Source organism: Ranitomeya variabilis, chromosome 3 (assembly GCF_051348905.1).
Source record: "Ranitomeya variabilis isolate aRanVar5 chromosome 3, aRanVar5.hap1, whole genome shotgun sequence".
Lineage (NCBI taxonomy): Eukaryota > Metazoa > Chordata > Amphibia > Anura > Dendrobatidae > Ranitomeya > Ranitomeya variabilis.
In genome coordinates this window covers 243,328,936-243,351,151 of record NC_135234.1, presented here as the reverse complement: position 1 = coordinate 243,351,151, position 22,216 = coordinate 243,328,936, and the positions used below count along the sequence as shown (strand labels likewise).

General features: G+C 44.9%; 1 protein-coding gene across 1 annotated transcript in view; it reads left to right on the top strand.

Moving 5' to 3' along the window:
• Positions 1-22,216, top strand: part of LOC143818125 (tetraspanin-18-like) — a 141,390-nt gene that overhangs the window by 87,694 nt on the left and 31,480 nt on the right. Inside the window, exon 6 of the mRNA XM_077299539.1 lies at positions 7,199-7,282. Within this exon, the coding sequence (XP_077155654.1) occupies positions 7,199-7,282 (84 nt within the window). The remainder of the gene's footprint in view (positions 1-7,198; positions 7,283-22,216) is intronic.

Sequence of the window (22,216 nt, the reverse complement as noted above, 5' to 3'; positions counted from 1 at the left end):
GACAAATAGACTATCATCAGACAGGTGAGGAATATGTTTTTTTTTTTTTTTTCATTTTTAACTTATACTGTAATAAATAGGAAAAAGAGGGTCACGGAGTATTTCAAATAAAGTATTTTATTCTTGCAGTGTTTATTTCAAAACTTTACTATGGGGGTTAATAATGTGGATGTCTTATAGACGCCTCTCCATTACTTACCCCTGGGCTTGTTGTCAGGTGACATTACAAAGCTGACATCAACCCCAACTCTATTACCCCATTTGCTGCCAACACAGGGCAAGTGGGAAGAGCGAAGGCTAAGCCATAGAATTGGCGCATCTTGTGGATGCGCCATTTCTGATGAGACTGAGCGCTGATGTTTTAGTATAGGAAGGGGCCTATATCCATGGCCCTTTTTCCGGCTATTAATATCAGCCCCCTGCTGTCCGTTTAGACTTTGCTGGTTTTTGATTGTAGGGGGGACCCCACACCAGTTTATTTGGGGGTCTCTCCTATAATAACCAGTAAAGGCTAAACGAATAGTTGTGAGCTGGCATTATAAGGCCATGTGCACACGCTGCGGATTTTGCTGCGGATCCGCAGCGAATTTGACGCTGCGGATCCGCAGCAGTTTTCCCAAAGTTTACAGTACCATGTAAACCTATGGGAAAAAAAACCCGCTGTGCACATGCTGCGGAAAAATCCGCGCGGAAATGCAGCGGATTATTTTCCGCAGCATGTCAATTCGTTCTGCGGATTCCGCACCGGTTTTCAACCTGCACCAATAGGAAAGTGCAGTTGAAAACCCGCAGAGGAATCCGCAGAAGAAACCGCGAGAAAATTCGCAGTGAAAACCGCAGTGGTTTTGCACTGCGGATTTTCCAAATCCGCTGCGGAAAAATCCGCAGCAGAATCCGCAACGTGTGCACATACCCTTAGCCTGGGAGCATTTATGGCTATTGGAACTTTTCCCAGAATATTAACATCAGCTCCCAGCGGTTGGCTTTCCCTCTGGTGATTAAAAAAAATTATGTCGGAGCCCACGCCATTTTTTTTTATAAATTATTTATTTTATACACGATGTACACAGCAGGTACTGTATACAACTTCCATCATTGTCACATTGGTCTCAGGGAGCCAATGATTAGAGCTGCCTTCACCACACAGTGCCTGGGAACAGCTACCATAACCGTACTGCTTTTCCCAGGCGCTGATATTTGTCACATTGGCACATGGACGGAACATGGATGTAACACATGGACACACGAACATGGACAGCAAATGGATACACGGCTGTCCCATATATACAGACATACGAATGGCACATGGACATGGACCACAGATCTCACTAGTACTGATTTTTCCAGTACAGGAATCACCAGGATGTGTGAAGGAGCATAATACTGTATTTAGCATATGTATGAATGTGCTTGTCAGCACGAGAATCAGCCCTCTTTAACCCCTTCCCGACCTTTGACGCCACGTAGGCGTCATGAAAGTCGGTGCCAATCCGACCCATGACGCCTATGTGGCGTCATGGAATGATCGCGTCCCTGCAGATCGGGTGAAAGGGTTAACTCCTATTTCACCCGATCTGCAGGGACAGGGGGAGTTGTACTTCAGCCCAGGGGGGGTGGCTTTGCCCCCACGTGGCTACGATCGCTCTGATTGGCTGTTGAAAGTGCAACAGCCAATCAGAGCAATTTGTAATATTTCACCTATGAAAATGGTGAAATATTGCAATCCAGCCATGGCCGATGCTGCAATAGCATCTGCCATGGCTGGAAATCATGTTCTGCCCCCCCCCCACCGCCCCCGATCTCCTCCCCAGTCCTCCGTTCTGTCCGGTACCCCCCTCCGTCCCCCTGTCCGCTCCCCCGTGCTCCTGTCCGCTCCCCCCGTCCTCCGATCCCCCCCTGTGCTCCGATCCACCCCCCCACCACCCCCTCATACTTACCGAGCCTCCCGAAGTCGGTCCGTCTTCTCCCTGGGCGCCGCCATCTTCCAAAATGGCGGACGCATGTGCAGTGCGCCCGCCGAATCTGCCGGCCGGCAGATTCATTACAAAGTACATTTTGATCGCTGTGGTAGGTTCTATCACAGCGATCAAAATAAAAAAATAATAAATAAACCCCCCCTTTATCACCCCCATAGGTAGGGACAATAATAAAATAAAGAAAATATATTTTTTTTCTTTTTCCACTAGGGTTAGGGTTAGAACTAGGGTTAGAACTAGGGGTAGGGTTAGGGTTAGGGTTACTGTTAGGGGTAGGGTTATGGCATGTGCACACAGTGCGGATTTGGCCGCGGATCTGCAGCGGATTGGCCGCGGATCCGCAGCGGATTGGCCGCGGATCCGCAGCGGACTGGCCGCGGGTCCGCAGCGGATTGGCCGCTGCGAATTCGTAGCAGTTTTCCATCAGGTTTACAGTACCATGTACACCTATGGAAAACCAAATCCGCTGTGCCCATGGTGCGGAAAATTCCGTGCAGAAACGCTGCGTTGTATTTTCCGCAGCATGTCAATTCTTTGTGAGGATTCCGCAGCGTTTTACACCTGTTCCTCAATAGGAATCCGCAGGTGAAATCCGCACAAAAAAACACTGGAAATCTGCTGTAAATCCGCAGGTAAAACGCAGTGCCTTTTACCTACAGATTTTTCAAAAATCGTGCGGAAAAATCTCACACGAATCCGCAACGTGGGCACATAGCCTTAGGGTTAGGGTTGGAATTAGAGTTAGGGTTGGAATTAGGGCTAGGGTTGGAAATAGGGTTAAGATTAGGCTTGTGGTTAGGGTTACGGATAGGGTTAGGGGTGTGTTGGGGTTACAGTTGTGGTTAGGGTTGGGATTAGGGTTAGGGTTGGGATTAGGGTTAGGATTAGGGTTAGGGTTGGAATTAGGGTTACGGGTGTGTTGGGGTTAGGGTTGTGGTTAGGGGTGTGTTGGGGTTAGGGTTGTGATTAGGGTTATGGCTACAGTTGGGATTAGGATTAGGGGTGTGTTGGGGTTAGTGTTGAAGTTAGAATTGAGGGGTTTCCACTGTTTAGGCACATCAGGGGTCTCAAAACGCAACATGGCGCCACCATTGATTCCAGCCAGTCTTGTGTTCAAAAAGTCAAATGGTGCTCCCTCCCTTCCAAGCCCCGACGTGCGCCCAAACAGTGGTGTACCCCCACATTTGGGGTACCAGCGTACTCAGGACAAACTGGGCAACAACTGTTGGGGTCCAATTTCTCCTGTTACCCTTGCAAAAATAAAAAATTACTTGCTAAAACATAATTTTTGAGGAAAGAACAATTATTTTTTATTTTCACGGCTCTGCGTTATTAACTTCTGTGAAGCACTTGGGGGTTAAAAGTGCTCACCACACATCTAGATAAGTTCCTTCTGGGGTCTAGTTTCCAAAATGGGGTCACTTGTGGGGTGTTTCTACTATTTAGGCACATCAGGGGCTCTGCAAATGCAACGTGATGCCCGCAGACCATTCCATCAAAGTCTGCATTTCAAATGTCACTACTTCCCTTCCGAGCCCTGACGTGCACCCAAACAGTGGTTTACCCCCACATATGGGGTACCAGCACACTCACAACAAACTGGGCAACAAATATTGGGGCCTAATTTCTCCCGTTACACTTGCAAAAATAAAAAATTACTTGCTAAAACATAATTTTTGAGGAAAGAAAAATGATTTTTTATTTTCACGGCCCTGCGTTGTAAACTTCTGTGAAGCTCTTGGGGGTTGAACGTGCTCACCACACATCTAGATAAGTTCCTTGGGGGGTCTAGTTTCCAAAATGGGGTCACTTGTGGGGGGTTTCTACTGTTTAGGCATATCAGGGGCTCTGCAGACGTAACATGATGCCCGCAGACCATTCCATCAAAGTCTGCATTCCAAAACGTCACTACTTCCCTTCCGAGCCCCGGCATGTGCCCAAACAGTGGTTTACCCCCACATATGGGGTATCAGCGTACTCAGGAGAAACTGGACAACAACTTTTGGGGTCAAATTTCTCCTGTTACCATTGGGAAAATAAAGAATTCTGGGCTAAAAAAATATTTTTGTATTTTTGAGGAAAGGAAACATTTATTATTTTCACGGCTCTGCGTTATAAACTTCTGTGAAGCACTTGGGGGTTCAAAGTGCTCACCACACATCTAGATAAGTTCCCCTGGGGGTCTAGTTTCCAAAATGGAGTCACTTGTGGGGAGTTCCTACTGTTTAGGCACATCAGGGGCTCTGCAAACGCAACCTGATGCCCGCAGAGCATTCCATCAAAGTCTGCATTTCAAAACGTCACTACTTCCCTTCCAAACCCCGACGTGTGCCAAAACAGTGGTTTACCCCACATATGGGGTATCAGCGTACTCAGGAGAAACTGGACAACAACTTTTGGGGTCCAATTTCTCCTGTTACCCTTGGGAAAATAAAAAATTGTGGGCTAAAAAAATCATTTTTGAGAAAAGAAAAATTATTTTTTATTTTCATGGCTCTGCGTTATAAACTTCTGTGAAGCACTTGGGGGTTCAAAGTGCTCACTATGCTTCTAGATAAGTTCCTTGGGGGGTCTAGTTTCCAAAATGGGGTCACTTGTGCGGGAGCTCCAATGTTTAGGCACACAGGGGCTCTCCAAACGCGACATGGTGTCCACTAATGATTGGAGCTAATTTTCCATTCAAAAAGCCAAATGGCGTGCCTTCCCTTCCGAGCCCTGCGGTGCGCCCAAACAGTGGTTTACCCCCACATATGGGGTATCATCGTACTCAGGACAAACTGGACAACAACATTTGGGGTCCAATTTCTCCTATTACCCTTGGGAAAATAAAAAATTCTGGGCTAAAAATCATTTTTGAGGAAAGAAAAATTATTTTTTATTTTGACGGCTCTGCGTTATAAACTTCTGTGAAGCACCTGGGGGTTATAAGTGCTCACTATGCATCTAGATAAGTTCCTTGGGGGGTCTAGTTTCCAAAATGGGGTCACTTGTGGGGGAGCTCCAATGTTTAGGCACACAGGGGCTCTCCAAACGCGACATGGTGTCCGCTAACGATTGGAGCTAATTTTCCATTCAAAAAGTCAAATGGCACGCCTCCCCTTCCGAGCCTTGCCGTGCACCCAAACAGTGGTTTACCCCCACATATGAGGTATCGGCGTACTCAGGAGAAATTGCCCAACAAATTTTAGGATCCATTTTATCCTGTTGCCCATGTGAAAATGAAAAAATTGAGGCTAAAAGAAATTTTGTGTGAAAAAAAGTACTTTTTCATTTTTACGGATCAATTTGTGAAGCACCTGAGGGTTTAAAGTGCTCACTATGCTTCTAGATAAGTTCCTTGGGGGGTCTAGTTTCCAAAATGGGGTCACTTGTGGGGGAGCTCCAATGTTTAGGCACACAGGGGCTCTCCAAACGTGACATGGTGTCTGCTAGCGATGGAGATAATTTTTCATTCAAAAAGTCAAATGGCGCTCCTTCCCTTCCGAGCCTTACCATGTGCCCAAACAGTGGTTTACCCCCACATGTGAGGTATCGGTGTACTCAGGAGAAATTGTCCAACAAATTTTAGGATCCATTTTATCCTGTTGCCCATGTGAAAATGAAAAAACTGAGGCTAAAATAATTTTTTTGTGAAAAAAAAGTACTGTTTCATTTTTACGGATCAATTTGTGAAGCACCTGGGGGTTTAAAGTGCTCACTTTGCTTCTAGATTAATTCCTTGGGGGGTCTAGTTTCCAAAATGGGGTCACTTGTGGGGGAGCTCCAATGTTTAGGCACACGGGGGCTCTCCAAACGCGACATGGTGTCCGCTAAAGATTGGAGCCAATTTTTCATTGAAAAAGTCAAATGGCGCTCCTTCCCTTCCGAGCCCTGCCGTGCACCCAAACAGTGGTTTACCCCCACAAATGAGGTATCAGCATACTCAGGACAAATTGGACAACAACGTTCGTGGTCCAGTTTCTCCTTTTACCCTTAGGAAAATAAAAAAATTTTCGCTAAAAGATCATTTTTGTGACTAAAAAGTTAAATGTTCATTTTTTACTTCCATGTTGCTTCTGCTGCTGTGAAACACCTGAAGGGTTAATAAACTTCTTGAATGTGGTTTTGAGCACCTTGAGGGGTGCAGTTTTTAGAATGGTGTCACTTTTGGGTATTTTCAGCCATATAGAACCCTCAAAATGACTTCAAATGTGATGTGGTCCCTAAAAAAATGGTTTTGTAAATTTTGTTGTAAAAATGAGAAATCACTGGTCAAAATTTAACCCTTATAACTTCCTAGCAAAAAAAAAAATTGTTTCCAAAATTGTGCTGATGTAAAGTAGACATGTGGGAAATGTTATTTATTAACTATTTTGTATCACATAACTCTCTGGTTTAACAGAATAAAAATTCAAAATGTGAAAATTGCGAAATTTTCAAAATTTTTGCCAAATTTCCGTTTTTTTCACAAATAAACTCAGAAATTATCGACCTAAATTTACCGCTATCATGAAGCCCAATATGTCACGAAAAAACAATCTCAGAATCGCTAGGATCCGTTGAAGCGTTCCTGAGTTATTACCTCATAAAGGGACACTGGTCAGAAGAATTGCAAAAAACGGCAAGGTCATTAAGGCCAAAATAGGCTGGGTCATGAAGGGGTTAATAATGAACATATTTTGCTTCAGAAATCAGATGACCTCTTCTTTTTTCTCCAGTGCTGGAGTCGGGCTACTAATCTAATTAGTAATAACTAAAAACAAATCCGAGACCCTAGTGTTACGCTTATCAGCCGCCATCTTCACTTTTTAGAGGTGCCGCTTTGATTCCACTGCTCCATCTTGTGACAACAACTACCGACTGACCAGAAGTCAGAGGTAACGGTCACAAGTGCTCAATGTAAGTCCATGAGGACCAGAACAATACTCTCATAATATTGCAATGAAAAGTGACCTCCGACTTTCTCCATCAAACACTGGAGCGATCCAGCAGGCCACAAACTGCTGAAGAACAACAGGAGTGGTGCTGATAGATGGTGAAAACCGTGACGGGTAAGTATTAGACTGAGTGCAGTGACCTTAGATTAGAAACATCACTTTAGCTTTTCAATAAACGAAAACACTGTTGTGTTGCTTTAATGTAAATTTAACTCCAGACATAAAAGTCAGAATTCAGTAACTTTAGCTTGGGCCATTCCCGTTTATCTTTAACAATATGTACTGCTTTTCCCTCTTTTTCACCAGGGCTGTTTTAGTACCATTGCTAGTAGTTTGAAGAAGTATATTTCCATATCTGGAGGTGTTGGCCTAGGTGTTCTTGGAGTTGAGGTAAGTTACATTTTTTTTACTATCATCATCATCATTAAAGAGGTTGTGCAGAATTAAAAAAAGACCGCTGGGAATATGTAAAAGTAATAATTTACACAATATTTACCAATTCAATGCTCTGATGCTCTAGTGTCAATATAATGATCCCTGACCATCCCATATATGTACATATTAAACCGGTGGCATGTCAGTGAGCCGGATGTCTGTCAGTGCCAGGGCAAGGTTACAGCCACTGTTCACTATGCATTGAGCTGTGAATGCTACCATTCCGGCTCACCCCTATTACTTAACCAGTTAACGACCAGCGGTACACATTATAACAACGGACGTTAAGGGGTCATTCCTTCATCTCCATTTTAACCCCTTCGCGACCCATGACACCACGTAGGCGTCATGAAAGTCGGTGCCAATCCGACCCATGACGCCTATGTGGCGTCATGGAATGATCGCGTCCCTGCAGATCGGGTGAAAGGGTTAACTCCAATTTCACCCGATCTGCAGGGACAGGGGGAGAGGTACTTCAGCCCAGGGGGGGTGGCTTCACCCCCCGTGGCTACGATCGCTCTGATTGGCTGTTGAAAGTGCAACAGCCAATCAGAGCAATTTGTAATATTTCACCTATTACAATCCAGCCATGGCCGATGCTGCAATATCATCTGCCATGGCTGGAAACACTGGTCTGCCCCCCCACCGCCACCGATCTCCTCCCCGGTCCTCCGTTCAGTCCCGTACTCCCCTCCGTCCTCCTGTCCGCTCCCTCTGTGCTCTGATCCACCCCCTGTGCTCCGATCCACCCCCCGTGCCCCCCCACCCCCTCATACTTACCGAGCCATCCGTCTCCTCCATGGGGGCCGGCAGATTCCTTCCATGTACATTTTGATCACTGTGATAAAAGCAATCACAGTGATCAAAATAAAAAAAATTATAAATGAACCCCCTCTTTATCACCCCCATAGGTAGGGACAATAATAAAATAAAGAAAATACTGTATATATATATTTTTTTCCACTAGGGTTAGAACTGTTGTGAACTCTATTTCTGGGCTCCTTCTTGTGGTCACAAGTGGTACTGTGTGAGTGCTGTCTTTCTGCAGGTTTGTGACTGGCATCAGCTGTCTCGTTATCTGTGGGCTGGTTTTCTATTTAAGCTCACTTGGACTCTCAGTCTATGCCTGCTGTCGTTGTATTCAGTGCTATTCTGATTGCTCCTGTCTACATCCGTTATCAGTCTCTCCATGAGAAGCTAAGTTCTGTTTGCTTATTCTTGCTCATCTATGTTCAATATGTTTCCTAGAATATTATGAGTTTTGTCCAGCTTGCTAATATGTGATTTCTTTGCTTGCTGGTAGCTCTGGGGTGCTGAGTTGCTCCCCCCACATCGTTAGTTGGTGTGGGGGTTCTCGCATTCTCTGCGTGGATATTTTTGTATAGGGTTTTTACTGACCGCACAGATCCCTTGCTATTTTCTGCTATCTAGTGTTAGCGGGCCTCATTTGCTTAACCTGTTTCATCTCTGCGTTTGTCTTTTCCTCTTAACTCACTGTTATTATTTGTGGGGGGCTGTTCTATACCTTTGGGGTTATTTCTCTGAGGCAAGTGAGGTCTTACTTTATCTCTAGGGGTAGTCAGTTTCTCAGGCCATGAAGAGACGTCTAGGATTTCAGGAAACGTTCCACGGCTACCTTTAGTGTGTTTGGTTAGGATCAGGTTTTGCGGTCAGTCCAGTTACCACATCCCCAGAGCTTGTCCTATTATCTCTGACTTAGCTGGTTAGATTTGTGATCCTAAGCCACTGGGATCATAACAGTACAGCAGGCCTGAAAAGTGTTTAATGCATCGCAAAAGTGGGATAAGAGAAATCCTGAGTACAATTTTTTTTTTTTCTGCTCTGCAGTGTGTCCTGCGTCTCTCATCCCCTTAATCTCTGGGTGGCTTTGAGTTCAGCTGCAGACATGGATATTCAGAGTCTGACTTCTAGTGTGGATCATCTTGCTGCAAGGGTGCAAAGCATTCAGGATTTTGTTGTTCACAGTCCTATGTCTGAGCCAAAAGTACCTATTCCTGAGTTGTTTTCTGGAGATAGATCTCAGTTTCTGAATTTTAAGAATAATTGTAAATTATTTCTTTCTTTGAGACCTCGTTCCTCTGGTGATTCTGCTCAGCAAGTTAGAATTGTTATCTCCCTGTTACGTGGCGACCCTCAAGATTGGGCCTTCTCCCTGGCGCCGGGAGATCCTGCATTGCTGAATGTGGATGCGTTTTTTCTGGCGCTTGGATTGCTTTATGAGGAACCTAATCTTGAGAACCAGGCAGAAAAGGCCTTGCTGGCTCTCTCTCAGGGCCAGGATGAAGCTGAGGTGTATTGTCAAAAATTTCGGAAATGGTCGGTGCTTACTCAATGGAATGAGTGTGCCCTGGCTGCAAATTTCAGAGAAGGTCTTTCTGAAGCCATTAAGAATGTTATGGTGGGGTTCCCCACGCCTGCAAGTCTGAATGACTCAATGGCTTTGGCCATTCAGATTGATCGGCGTTTGCGGGAGCGCAAATCTGCGCACCATCTGGCGGTGTTTTCTGAACAGAGACCTGAGTCTATGCAATGTGACCGAATTCTGACCAGAATTGAGCGGCAAAATCATAGACGTCAAAATGGGTTGTGCTTTTACTGTGGTGATTCAACTCATGTTATCTCAGCATGCTCTAAGCGCGTAAAAAAGATCGCTATATCTGTCACCGTTGGTACTATACAGCCTAAATTCATTTTGTCTGTTACTTTAATTTGTTCTTTGTCATCCTACTCGGTTATGGCTTTTGTGGATTCAGGTGCTGCCCTGAACCTGATGGATTTGTCGTTTGCCAGGTGCTGTGGTTTTGTCCTGGAGCCTTTGGAATTCCCTATTCCACTGAGGGGTATTGATGCTACACCATTGGCTGAGAATAAGCCTCAGTATTGGACTCAAGTGACCATGTGCATGACTCCTGTACATCAGGAGGTGATTCGCTTTCTTGTGCTGCATAATCTGCATGATGTTGTCGTTTTGGGTCTGCCATGGCTGCAGGCCCATAATCCAGTTCTGGATTGGAAAGCTATGTCTGTTTCAAGTTGGGGTTGCCAGGGGATTCATGGCGATGCTCCTTTGGTGTCAATTGCTTCTTCCACTCCTTCTGAGGTCCCTGAGTTTTTGTCGGACTACCAGGATGTATTTGATCAGCCCAGATCCGGTGCCCTGCCTCCTCACAAGGATTGTGATTGTGCTATAAATTTGATTCCTGGTAGTAAGTTCCCTAAGGGACGACTTTTTAATTTGTCTGTACCAGAACATGCCGCAATGCGGAGTTATATAAAGGAGTCTTTAGAGAAGGGACATATTCGCCCGTCCTCCTCCCCTCTTGGTGCAGGATTCTTTTTTGTGGCCAAGAAGGATGGTTCTCTGAGACCTTGTATAGATTATCGTCTTCTAAATAAAATCACGGTCAAATTTCAGTATCCTTTGCCATTATTATCTGATCTGTTTGCTCGGATTAAGGGGTCCAGTTGGTTCACCAAGATAGATCTCCGTGGTGCGTATAACCTTGTGCGTATTAAGCAGGGGGATGAATGGAAAACAGCATTTAATACGCCCGAGGGCCATTTTGAGTACTTGGTGATGCCTTTTGGACTCTCTAATGCTCCTTCTGTGTTCCAGTCCTTCATGCATGACATCTTCCGAGAATATCTGGATAAATTTATGATTGTGTATCTGGATGACATTTTGGTCTTTTCTGAGGACTGGGAGTCCCATGTGAAGCAGGTCAGGATGGTATTTCAGGTCCTGCGTGCTAATGCCTTATTTGTGAAGGGCTCAAAATGTCTCTTCGGAGTACAGAAGGTTTCCTTTTTGGGTTTTATTTTTTCTCCTTCTACTATTGAGATGGACCCAGTCAAGGTCCAGGCTATTCATGACTGGACTCAGCCTACATCTGTTAAGAGTCTTCAGAAGTTCTTGGGTTTTGCTAATTTTTACCGTCACTTCATCGCTAATTTTTCTGGCGTGGTTAAGCCCTTGACGGATTTGACCAAGAAAGGTTCTGATGTGACTAATTGGTCTCCTGCGGCAGTGGAAGCCTTTCGGGAGCTGAAGCGCTGGTTTTCTTCAGCTCCAGTATTATGTCAGCCTGATATCTCTCTTCCTTTCCAGGTCGAGGTGGATGCTTCTGAGATTGGAGCAGGGGCTGTTTTGTCGCAGAGAAGCTCTGATGGCTCTGTGATGAAGCCTTGTGCCTTCTTTTCAAGAAAATTTTCGCCTGCCGAGCAGAATTATGATGTTGGTAATCGGGAATTGTTGGCTATGAAGTGGGCATTTGAGGAGTGGCGACATTGGCTCGAGGGAGCTAGGCATCGTGTGGTGGTCTTGACTGATCACAAAAATCTGATTTATCTCGAGTCTGCCAAGCGCATGAATCCTAGACAGGCTCGTTGGTTATTGTTTTTCTCCCGTTTCGATTTCGTGGTCTCGTACCTGCCTGGTTCGAAGATCGTGAAGGCTGATGCCCTTTCTAGGAGTTTTGTGCCTGACTCTCCGGGAGTTTCAGAGCCGGCTGGTATCCTCAAAGAGGGAGTGATTTTGTCTGCTATTTCCCCAGATTTGCGACGAGTGCTGCAGAAATTTCAGGCTGAGAGACCTGACCATTGCCCACCAGAGAGACTGTTTGTCCCAGATAGATGGACCAGCAGTTATTTCCGAGGTTCATTCTTCGGTGTTGGCAGGTCATCCTGGGATTTTTGGTACCAGAGATTTGGTGGCTAGGTCCTTCTGGTGGCCTTCCTTGTCGCGGGATGTGCGTTCCTTTGTGCAGTCCTGTGGGATTTGTGCTCGGGCTAAGCCTTGCTGTTCTCGTGCCAGCGGTTTGCTTTTGCCTTTGCCTGTCCCGAAGAGGCCTTGGACGCACATTTCCATGGATTTTATTTCAGATCTTCCAGTATCTCAGAGAATGTCTGTCCTCTGGGTGGTGTGTGATCGTTTTTCCAAAATGGTCCATTTGGTGCCCTTGCCTAAGTTGCCTTCCTCCTCCGATTTGGTTCCTTTATTTTTTCAGAATGTGGTTCGCTTGCACGGCATCCCTGAAAATATTGTGTCTGACAGAGGATCCCAGTTTGTGTCCAGATTTTGGCGGATTTTTTGTGCTAAGATGGGCATTGATTTGTCTTTTTCATCGGCCTTCCATCCTCAGACGAATGGCCAAACCGAGCGAACTAATCAGACGTTGGAAACTTATTTGAGATGTTTTGTTTCTGCTGATCAGGATGATTGGGTGACTTTTTTGCCATTGGCCGAGTTTGCCCTTAATAATCGGGCTAGTTCTGCTACTTTGGTTTCGCCTTTTTTCTGCAATTCTGGTTTTCATCCTCGTTTTTCCTCGGGTCAGGTTGAGTCTTCTGACTGTCCGGGGGTGGATTCTGTGGTGGATAGGTTGCAGCAGATTTGGAACCATGTGGTGGACAATTTGAAGTTGTCACAGGAGAAGGCTCAGCGCTTTGCCAACCGCCGTCGCGGTGTTGGTCCCCGACTTCGTGTTGGGGATTTGGTATGGCTGTCTTCTCGGTATGTTCCTATGAAGGTTTCCTCTCCTAAATTCAAGCCTCGCTTCATCGGTCCTTATAAGATTTTGGAAATCCTTAACCCGGTGTCTTTTCATTTGGACCTCCCAGCATCGTTTGCCATTCATAATGTGTTCCATAGGTCTTTGTTGCGGAGGTATGTGGTGCCTGTGGTTCCTTCTTTTGAGCCTCCTGCTCCGGTGCTGGTTGAGGGCGAATTGGAGTACGTGGTGGAGAAGATCTTGGATTCTCGTATTTCCAGACGGAGGCTTCAGTATTTAGTTAAGTGGAAGGGCTATGGTCAGGAGGATAATTCCTGGGTTGTCGCCTCTGATGTTTATGCGGCCGATTTGGTTCGTGCCTTCCATGCGGCTCATCCTGATCGCCCTGGGGGTCTTGATGAGGGTTCGGTGACCCCTCCTCAAGGGGGGGGTACAGTTGTGAACTCTATTTCTGGGCTCCCTCTTGTGGTCACAAGTGGTATTGTGTGAGTGCTGTCTTTCTGCAGGTGTGTGACTGGCATCATCTGTCTCGTTATCTGTGGGCTGGTTTTCTATTTAAGCTCACTTGGACTCTCAGTCTATGCCTGCTGTCATTGTATTCAGTGCTATTCTGATTGCTCCTGTCTACATCCGTTATCAGTCTCTCCATGAGAAGCTAAGTTCTGTTTGCTCATCTATGTTCAATATGTTTCCTAGAATATTATGAGTTTTGTCCAGCTTGCTAATATGTGATTTCTCTGCTTGCTGGTAGCTCTGGGGTGCTGAGTTGCTCCCCCCACATCGTTAGTTGGTGTGGGGGTTCTCGCATTCTCTGCGTGGATATTTTTGTATAGGGTTTTTACTGACCGCACAGATCCCTTGCTATTTTCTGCTATCTAGTGTTAGCGGGCCTCATTTGCTTAACCTGTTTCATCTCTGCGTTTGTCTTTTCCTCTTAACTCACCGTTATTATTTGTGGGGGGCTGTTCTATATCTTTGGGGTTATTTCTCTGAGGCAAGTGAGGTCTTACTTTATCTCTAGGGGTAGTCAGTTTCTCAGGCCGTGAAGAGACGTCTAGGATTTCAGGAAACGTTCCACGGCTACCTTTAGTGTGTTTGGTTAGGATCAGGTTTTGCGGTCAGTCCAGTTACCACATCCCCAGAGCTTGTCCTATTATCTCTGACTTAGCTGGTTAGATTTGTGATCCTAAGCCACTGGGATCATAACATAGAACTAGGGTTAGGGTTAGGGTTAGAACTAGGGTTAGAACTAGGGTTGGGGTTAGGGTTAGGGTTAGGGTATGGCTATGGCTATGCACACGTATTCTGGTCCTCTGCAGATTTTTTCACAGCGGATTTGATAAATCCGCAGTGCAAAACTGCTGCGGACTTATCGAGGATTCAACGTGGTATTTCTGTGGTTTTTCTGCGGATTTCACTGCGGTTTTACAACTGTGGTTTTCTATTGGAGCAGTTGTAAAACCGCTGCGGAATCCGCAGAAAGTGCACATGCTGCGGAATGTAAATCGCTGCGTTTCCGCGCAGTTTTTCCGCAGCATGTGCACAGCGTTTTTTGTTTCCCATAGGTTTACATTGAACTATAAACTCATGGGAAACTGCTGTGGACCCGCAACTGTGGATCCGCAGCTGCGGAAATGCTGCGGATTCGCAGCGTTTTCCGCAGCGTGTGCACATAGCCTTAGAATTAGGCTATGTGTACACGGTGCGGATTTGGCTGCGGATCCACAGCGGATTGTCCGCTGCGGATTCGTATCAGTTTTCCAACAGGTTTACAGTTCCATGTAAACCTATAGAAAACCAAATCCGCTGTGCCTATGGTGCGGAAAATACCGCGCGGAAACGCTGTGTTGTATTTTTCGCAGCAAGCATGTCAATTCTTTGTGCGGATTCAGCAGCGTTTTACACCTGTTCCTCAATAGGAATCCGCAGATGAAATCCGCACAAAAACCACTGGAAATCCGTGGTAAATCCACAGGTAAAACGTAGTGCCTTTTACCTGCGGATTTTTCAAAAATGGTGCAGAAAAATCTCACACGAATCCGCAACGTGGGCACATAGCCTTAGGGTTAGGGTTGGAATTAGAGTTAGGGTTGGAATTAGGGCTAGGGTTGGAAATAGGGTTAAGATTAGGCTTGTGGTTAGGGCTAAGGTTAGGGGTGTGTTGGGGTTAGGGTTGTGGTTAGGGTTGGGATTAGGGTTAGGGTTTGGATTAGGGTTAGACGTGTGTTGGGGTTAGGGTTGTGTTGGGGTTAGGGTTGTGGTTAGGGTTATGGCTAGAGTTGGGATTAGGGTTAGGGGTGTGTTGGGGTAAGGGTTGGAGTTAGAATTGAGGGGTTTCCACTGTTTAGGCACATCAGGGGTCTCCAAACGCAACATGGCGCCACCATTGATTCCAGCCAATCTTGCGTTCAAAAAGTCAAATGGTGCTCCCTCCCTTCCGAGCCCCGACGTGCGCCCAAACAGTGGTTTACCCCCACATATGGGGTACTAGCATACTCGGGACAAACTGGGCAACAACTATTGGGGTTGAATTTCATCTGTTACCCTTGTGAAAATAAAAAATTGCTTGCTAAAATAACATTTTTGAGGAAAGAAAAATTATTTTTTATTTTCACGGCTCTGCGTTGTAAACTTCTGTGAAGCACTTGGGGGTTCAATGTGCTCACCACATATCTAGATAAGATCCTTTTGGGGTCTAGTTTCCAAAATAGGGTCACCTGTGGGGGGTTTCTACTGTTTAGGCACATCATGGGCTCTGCAAATGCAACGTGACGCCCGCAGACCGTTCCATCAAAGTCTGCATTTCAAAACGTCACTACTTCCCTTCTGAGCCCCGACGTGTGCCCAAACAGTGGTTTACCACCATATATGGAGTACCGGCATACTCAGGACAAACTGGGCAATAACTATTGGGGTCCAATTTCTCATTTTACCCTTGTGAAAATAAAAAATTGCTTGCTAAAACATCATTTTTGAGGAAGGAAAAATGATTTTTTATTTTCACTGCTCTGCGTTGTAAACTTCTGTGAAGCACTTGGGGGTTCAAAGTGCTCACCACATATCTAGATTAGTTCCTTGGAGGATCTAGTTTCCAAAATGGGGTCACTTGTTGGGGAGCTCCAATGTTTAGGCACACACGTGCTCTCCAAATGCGACATGATGTCCGCTAATGATTGGAGCCAAGTTTCCATTCAAAAAGCCTAATGGCGTGCCTTCCCTTCCGAGCCCTGCCGTTCGCCCATACAGTGGTTTATCCCCACATATGGGGTATCAGTGTACTCAGGAGAAACTGCACAATAACTTTTGTGGTCAAATTTCTCCTGTTACTCTTGGGAAAATAAAAAATTGTGGGCTAAAAATCATTTTTGAGAAAAGAAAAATTATTTTTTATTTTCACGGCTCTGCGTTATAAACTTCTGTGAAGTACCTGGGGGTTTAAAGTGCTCCCTATGAATCTAGGTAAGTTCCTTCGGGGGTCTAGTTTCCAAAATGGGTTCACTTGTGGGGGAGCTCCAATGTTTAGGCACACAGGGGTTCTCCAAATGCAACATGGTGTCTGCTAACGATTGGAGCAAATTTTCTATTCAAAAAGTCAAATGGCACGCCTTCCCTTCCGAGCCTTGCCGTGCGCCCAAACAGTGGTTTACCCCCACATATGAGGTATCGGCGTACTCAGGAGAAATTGCCCAACAAATTTTATGATCCATTTTATCCTGTTACCCATGTAAAAATGAAAAAATTGAGGCTAAAAGAAATTTTGTGTGAAAAAAAGTACTTTTTCGTTTTTACGGATCAATGTGTGAAACACCTGGGGGTTTAAAGTGCTCACTATGCATCTAGATGAGTTCCTTGGGGCGTCTAGATTCCAAAATGGGGTCACTTGTGGGGGAGCTCCAATGCTCCAAACGCGACATGGTGTCCGCTAAAGATTGGAGCCAATTTTTCATTCAAAAAGTCAAATGGCGCTCCTTCCCTTCTGAGCCCTGCCGTGCCCCCAAAAAGTGGTTTACCCCCACATATGAGGTATCAGCGTACTCAAATTGCACAACAACTTTCGTGGTCCAGTTTCTCCTTGGAAAAATAAAAAAATTGTTGCTAAAAGATCATTTTTGTGACTAAAAAGTTAAATGTTCATTTTTTCCTTCCATGACACCTGAAGGGTTAATAAACTTCTTGAATGTAGTTTTGAGCACCTTGAGGGGTGCAGTTTTTAGAATGGTGTCACTTTTGGGTATTTTCAGCCATACAGACCCCTCAAACTGACTTCAAATGTGAGGTGGTCCCTAAATTTTGTTGTAAAAATGAGAAATCACTGGTCAAATTTTAACCCTTATAACTTCCTAGCAAAAAAAAATTTTGTTTCCAAAATTGTGCTGATGTAAACTAGACATGTGGGAAATGTTATTTATTAACTATTTTGTGTCACATAACTCTCTGGTTTAACAGAATAAAAATTAAAAATGTGAAAATTGCGAAATTTTCAAAATTTTCGCCAAATTTCTGTTTTTTTCACAAATAAACTCAGAAATTATCAACCTAAATTTACCACTAACATGAATCCCAATATGTCACGAAAAAAACAATCTCAGAACTGCTAGGATCCGTTGAAGTGTTCCTGAGTTATTACCTCATAAAGGTACACTGGTCAGAATTGCAAAAAACGGCCAGGTCATTAAGGTCAAAATAGGCTGGGTCATGAAGGGGTTAAAATGGAAAATCCCACAGGTATATAACAGCTGGCATCCTGCAGCATCATCCCCGAATGGTTTTGGAACTGATCGGGGCCAATTAACCCATGATCATAATTGGGGGTGCCGATAGTGACATGGTAGTGAGGTCATCTGATGACCCCAATGTACGGTGACCTGTTAGATACTGCTATAAGCAGGGCCTAACTGGCTGAGTCAGGTCTCATGCTCTGCAGTACACGAGTACTGCAATGTATGAAACCACTGTTCAAAATATAAAATATACATGTCCCACAGTACGACTAAGTGAAAAAGTAATACAAAGTTAAATAAAATGTGTAAAAAAGTAAAAAAAACAACAAACAGGCATACACAAATCACGAAAACCCATTTCACCACAAAAAAATCCAACTTTATGTTAAACAAAAACATAAAAAGTACACATAATTCATATTGCTGTATCTGCAATGACCCATGGTTTATTTCGCACCGTGAACAACGTAAAAAATAAAAATAAAAACACGCCAAAAATGACGCTTTTTCATCATACTGACATATAAAAAATGAAATAAAAAGCTATCAAGAATCCATAGGTAAAAAACAACATTACAAATGAAAATATCAAACTGCCCGGCAAAAAACGTCCTAATATGGCACATTTGCCAAAAAAATGATAACGTTACAGCTCTCAGAATATGACAATACAAAAACAAATTAATGTTTGTAAAATATATTTTTTAATGTGTATAAGTAGCAAAGCATAAAAAAAGATATACATCTGGTTTCATTGTATTCATACTGAATCGGTCTTAATACTTTTTTCGCACGATGAACTGCACAAAAAAATAAAATAAAAACAGTTAAGTGAGTTGCTGTTTTTTGTTTATTCTGTGTCTGAAATAGCTGAATAAAAAGCAATAAAAAAGTCATATACCCCAAAATGGCACAAAAAAACCCTTCAACTCATAGTGCAAAAAAAAGTCCAATCGTCAAAAAAAAAACAAGTTATAGCCCTCCGGATATGACGACAAAAATTTTTTTTTTTATAAAAAACATTTTTAATGTGTAATAGTAGCAAATCATAAAAACCATATAAATCTGGTATCTTATCATGCACAAAAATAAAAATGTGAGCTATTCTTGTACTGCGGTGTGTTCATTACATCTCCCAAAATTTGGAATAAGGTTCGGTACACATTCATCCTATGCTCTCCACTGAGTGCTTATGTCGGGGTTTCTTTGTAAATTCCAAACACTGTGATTCAGACAAAACCCCCAACAGAACCACTCAGTAAAATGAGGCATATGGAGTCACGTTTTGACTCCTTCTGGTCTCAGTTCCGGTGATGTCCCATCATTTTAGGTGTCTTTTTAGCGCACAAGTTTAGTCGACCACAGTTCTGTGCAGGATTGATTTTAAGGGCAGGAAAACTAGGCATTTTCTTAGGGTCCCCACTATCCCAGTAGTCCCCAGCCATTGTTGTGCCGCTAATGGCAGCAGAGCACCCTGCCACTATGGGGCCCGTGAGTCAGGGGAGCCCAGTGACAGTGCTCCAACCCTGCATCGCGCATTCAACTGTATCAGCATCATAGGTCAGATGATGCTCCCTCTCCCATCATTCCCCCTCTGACGCAGAGGGCGCAATGATGTCACACATTGCGAACCACACTGTGTCAGGGAGTGGAGCTGCTGAGATGAGGAGACGTGCTGCAGAGACCATAGCAGGGGGGGAATGGGAAGAGGAGAGTATTGTAGTTATTTTTTAAATCAGTGAGTATATGGTGGCCATAATACTGGAGGACTGTGGGACTGCATTATACTCCTGAGTGACTGCATTATACTCCCGTGGGGTTGCACTGTACTCAAGTGGGACAGCATTATAGCTCTGTGGGGCTGCATTATACTCTATGGGGGATGCATTATACTCTACAAGGGCTGCATTGTACTTTTGTGGGGCTGCATTATACTCTAGGTGGGCTGCTTTATACTCTATAGGGCTGCATTGTACTCTATGAGGCAGCATTATACCTCTGTGGGGCAGCATTATACCTTTGTGGGGCTACATTAAACTCTATGGGGGCTGCATTTCACACTTTGGAGGCTTAATTTTACCTGTTTGGGGCTGCAATATACCTATGTGGGTCTGCATTATACTCCTGTTGGGCTGCATTATACCCCTGTGGGGCTCCATTATATCTCTTGAGGGTTTCCATTATACCCCTGTGGGGTGGCATTATACTCCTGTGGGCTGCATTATACTGCTTTTGGGCTGCATTATTCCCCTTTGGGGCTGCAATATACCCCTGTGGGGCTGCATTATACTTCTGTGGGGCTGCATTGTACTCCTGTGGGGCTGCATTATACTCTTGTGGGGCTGCATTATACTCATGTGGGGCTGCATTATAGCTCTGTGGGACTGCGTTATATATCTATGGGGCTGAATTATACCCTTGTGAGACTGCATTATACTCCTGTGGGGATGCATTAAACTCCTGTTGGGCTGCATTATACTCTATAGACGAATATGGGGCATGCAATATACTATATGGAGGACTATGCGGTGTGCATTATACTATCTGGAGGACTATGGGGAGTACATTATACTATGTGGAGGACTATGGGCAGGACATTATTCAATAAGGAGGACTAGGGGTGTACATTATCCTATGGGTGTGCATTATCGTATATGGTAGACTATGGGGAGTGTATTATATTATCTGGAGGACTATGGGGAGTACATTATACTGTAGGGAGGATTATGGGCAGTGCATTGTACTATATGGAAGACTATGGGGAGTGCATTATTTAATATAGAGGACTAGAGGGTGTGCATTATACTATATGGAGGATTATGGGCAGTGCATTATCCTATATGGAGGACTATAGGGAGTGTATTATACCGTATGAAGGACTATGGGGAGTGCATTGTACTGTATGTAGGTGTGATATATGTGATGCAGTAACCCCTGTAACAGGTAGGGGGCGCTGCATGATCTCCCCAGTATGCGCTTGGAGGCGTGATGGTGAAGAGAGAAAGTTTGGCAGGATTGTAAATGGCCAATATGTTTGTTGCAGAGGAGGTTACTCTGCACTGTCAATCTGATTGTAAGTTGGTCTGCTGGGACCTGTAGTCCCTCAAGAGTTTGTGTTATGTGTATAGTTCTCATGGGAGATTGGCAGGGCTAGTCATGAGAGATGGGAGGGTCAGACTAGCCACACACACACTCCCACCCAGGGGAGTGGTTACCAGTATGTAACGTGACCAGGGTGTGTGGTGGTAGTATTAGTGAGAATGCGCCCCCTAGAGTTGACAGTCCTAAGGTGGGCGTGACCAAAGAAAATGATAAACGTGCCCAACTTACGGACATGCCACCTGAAGTGTGCCACAATGCGACTGGTAGTGGTCTGGTGGATAAAATAAGTGGAGCTGACACCCAGACAGAAAGGGACGGCTGGTTCCTGGATGACAGATCGGGTGGTGGTGACTCCCAATCAGACGGTGACGAAGGCGGTAAAGAGGGCAGTAAGACTGACTCTGGTATAAGTAGCAAAACTTCCTCCCGTCGCCGAAGACGTAAAAGAGGCAAAGGGGCTGAACCAGTTGCACCTTGTGAAGATTTGATAGGAGATACGGAAGACCTGGAGTGTGTGAAGTACTCTGAAGTCCCTGTGAATCAGGACGAGGCTAAGGTCACTACTGAAGCCCTAGAGAGGGTTGAACCTGTTAGTGAGGAGATAGGAAGATCTCTGAAGAGGCAGAGTGTGGGTGAGCAAACTGGCCCATCTGAAATAGAGCTGATTAAAGAGACAGTGAAAGAACATGTCGAACGAGAAAGGGTCCTGAGACAAGAGGCTGAGCACAGGGTGAATGAGCTGGAGAAGGAAGTCTCGGAGCTCAGAGGTCACCTGTTAACCTGGCAAGGTGTGAACAAAGCCTTAAGGGAAGATGTGGAAGGGCTCAGAGAAGCATTAAGTGGTCTTCTACAAGAGAAGAAGATGCTGGTCGAAGACTCACATCTGCTAATGCCCATCTTGACCAGGGGTCTGGAAGAGGGTAAAGCTGAAGAAGAGTGGGCGTTAAGAGCCGAACAAGATAGTCACCCGGTTGTGGCAGATGTCTTGTCGGAAAGGTCGATGGCAAAACAGGGGCCATCCGTTCCTGAAGAAAGTGAGAACCCACTCGTCAAGTGTGTGATAGATGTACCCGAAGAGGCGCAAGATGCATGTACCGGTGAGGGTGTGCATGAAGCCTTTAAAAAGGCAGTAGAAGCGTGTAGTGTGCATTGGGCACTAGAGATGAAACAGTTGGTGATACTGTCGACTAAGGAAGTCACAGTGAAGCGGGTAGCTGTCCTGATGGATATGCATCTACAGTGCCTCCGCACAAAACAGAGGATCCTGTTGAGGAATAATGAAGCCACTCGACGTTTGGAGCAAGCCAGGAAAGCTCAAAGTCGTCTGGGCTTGGTGGAAGACACAGTGCGAGTACCCAGAAATCTGGTGGGGAAGATCATTGGTAGATTTGGGAAAGTGATGCAGGAGATGGTGAATATATCTGGTGTAAAGAGGCTGAGGATTCCAGCTGATGATGAGGCCCAGATGGCTGAAGATGGGATAGTTCCATTCCTTGTTGTCGGGTCCAAGGAGAGTCTAAGGAATATCAGGATGC